Source organism: Mus caroli, unplaced genomic scaffold (assembly GCF_978045245.1).
Source record: "Mus caroli unplaced genomic scaffold, Mus_caroli_1 scaffold_11, whole genome shotgun sequence".
In the NCBI taxonomy this organism is placed as follows: Eukaryota; Metazoa; Chordata; class Mammalia; order Rodentia; family Muridae; genus Mus; species Mus caroli.
Window position 1 is genome coordinate 16,992,946 of NW_028227266.1, and position 2,477 is coordinate 16,995,422.

A 2,477-nucleotide genomic window follows, 5' to 3' on the forward strand; every position below is an offset into this window, starting at 1 on the left:
AATATTATTAAATTAAGGTGAAGACCTTCCAAAAATGATTTAGGATTAAGTCCTTTGAATTCATGAGCCATAATTCATATATATATATATATATATATATATATATATATATATATATATATATATATAAATAATTTTCATTTATAGAAAATTAAAATATTTCTGTAAATAAGTACACAGATGCAAAGTTACATAAACTTTCAGAATAGTGTAGATGAGTTATGTGATTGAAAATATAAAAAAGACCCAGGAGTGGTATGTTCATAAAATTTGCCTTATACTTCTCAGTAATAATTTATTTCTGATGTCATTGATACATGATGGTGAAGAAGCAACTCTGTTGAAAAGTTTTCCAAGGGCACCCTTCACATCTTTGTTTCTTAGCGTATAGATGAAGGGGTTTAGCATGGGGCTGATCACAGTGTACATCAATGAAGCAACATTTCTTCTCTGAGTAGAATGAACCACAGAAGAGCTGAAGTAAACTCCAAATCCTGACCCATAAAATAAAGAAACCACACAGAGGTGAGAACCGCATGTGGAAAAAGCTTTGTACTTACTCACAGTAGAGGACATCCTTAATAAGGATGAGACAATCTGTGAGTAAGACATAAGGATTCCTGTCATAGGAATCACACCTAGTAAGGAACTCATTACATACATGAAGACATTATTGACATGATTGTCAGAGTTGGATACCTTGAGAACTTGAGCCAGTTCACAGAAGAAATGTGGAATTTCAGTGCCTCTGGAGAAGTTCAGTTCATTCATCAACAGAACATGAATCAGGGACACCCAGAACATTATGATCCAAAGCATCAGAATCAGAAGTGCACACAGTCGAGGGTTCATGATAACAGTGTAGTTGAGGGGGTGACAGATGGCTACAAAGCGATCATAAGCCATTAAAGTGAGTAAAAAATTATCCATTCCAGCAAAAGTATTTAAAAAAAATACCTGTGTAAGGCATTCTATATAGGAGATGTCTTTTATCTGTGACTGCATGTTCACTAACATCTTTGGTATTGTCGTTGAAATGAAACAGATATCAATAAAGGACAGATTGGAGAGGAGGAAATACATGGGTTTATGGAGGTGGGAGTCAGAACTGACAGCCAAGATAATAAGCAAATTCCCAAGCAGCGTGACCAGGTACATGGACAAGAACAATCCAAAGAGAATAGGTTGCAATTCAGGGTCATCAGAGAGACCCAGGATGAGAAATTTTGTGATAAGTGTGTGGTTCTCTATTTCCATATGACTTTTGTATCTGCTTGAGATAAAGGAAAGATATTTTTCAAATAATAGTCACTGACATATCACAAAACAACCCTTGAAAGCATTTCTTTCTTTTAACAATGACTACCACTCATTTACCCAAATTAATTTTCCTGACCATTCTTAAATATGTGTAGATATTCTTATTTTTAATTTATTTAAATGTCTCTCTACTTTATCATTAATAACTTCCATTTATGGAATTTTTCTGTATGAACAAATATAGACAATTTATTCTGACCAATCCCTCTAAATCATTTGAAGTGAATTAACTGCTTTTTCTTTATAAATGTAATAATTTTTTGCTTCTAGTAGTTCAATAATATTCACTAAGGTTTTTTTTTTCACAATAATTTTCATGAGTTTTTTCTCTGAGTCCTTAATCATTTTCTAACCACACGATGATTGCTATTATTATGTTTGATGTTAAAAAGCCTTACTAGCAGTATATTTCAATGGGTGTTAGTTTTCATTATCATACTATTACTAATAATATTAATCTACTACCTTATAATAATTATTATCAGTACACAAAAGTCCAAAAGTAAATGTTGACCTGTGATTTAGAAATTTAGCTTTTTGTCAGGTTCATTTAACATAATTTTGATGCATTTATTGACAGCTGTGTAAACTTGAGAAAATCATGACAATGTTTAATGTTGGTCAGGAAGAATTTTCATTGAGAATACACTGTTAGGTGGAACTTATAGCAATTCATGGTACATTTATTAATGTAAGTACAATAGATGTTCTTTCTTTCTGAAAACCATGAACCACTTATAATTAATGAGATTTCCTGAAAACTGAATAATTTCATTCTTTGAACAATTGTTTCTAAGTGAATGTTTCTGGGAAGAGAAAGTAGTATGTGGAGTTTAGAGAAGTGAATAGTAAACAAGAAAGCACACTGTCCTTATAATAAAGCCAGAGAATGATTTTTTTAATGTCTATAGATAGGAGGAGCAATACATTGTTGTGAAATCAAAAAAACTAATGGTCAAAATATCTGATCAATGAATCTGATTACAAATATGTAAAACAGTGTAAGCCAAATTATCATAGAAAAAAAGGGATCCATGAAATACAAATTACCAAAATTTCAATGATGGAGAGTGTCTGAATTATGAATGCCTGAGAATGCAATTTAATTTATAAAAAAAAAATACATGTGAAGCAGGAATGTTTAAGCAAAGACCAAA

At 31.4% G+C, this 2,477-nt stretch overlaps 1 protein-coding gene across 1 annotated transcript; it reads right to left on the minus strand.

Moving 5' to 3' along the window:
• Positions 1-261: 261 nt before the first annotated feature.
• Positions 262-1,257, minus strand: LOC110302221 (olfactory receptor 7D11). Its single transcript, XM_021173041.1, has one exon. The coding sequence runs from the start codon at positions 1,255-1,257 to the stop codon at positions 262-264; it is 996 nt and encodes a 331-aa protein (XP_021028700.1).
• Positions 1,258-2,477: the final 1,220 nt, after the last annotated feature.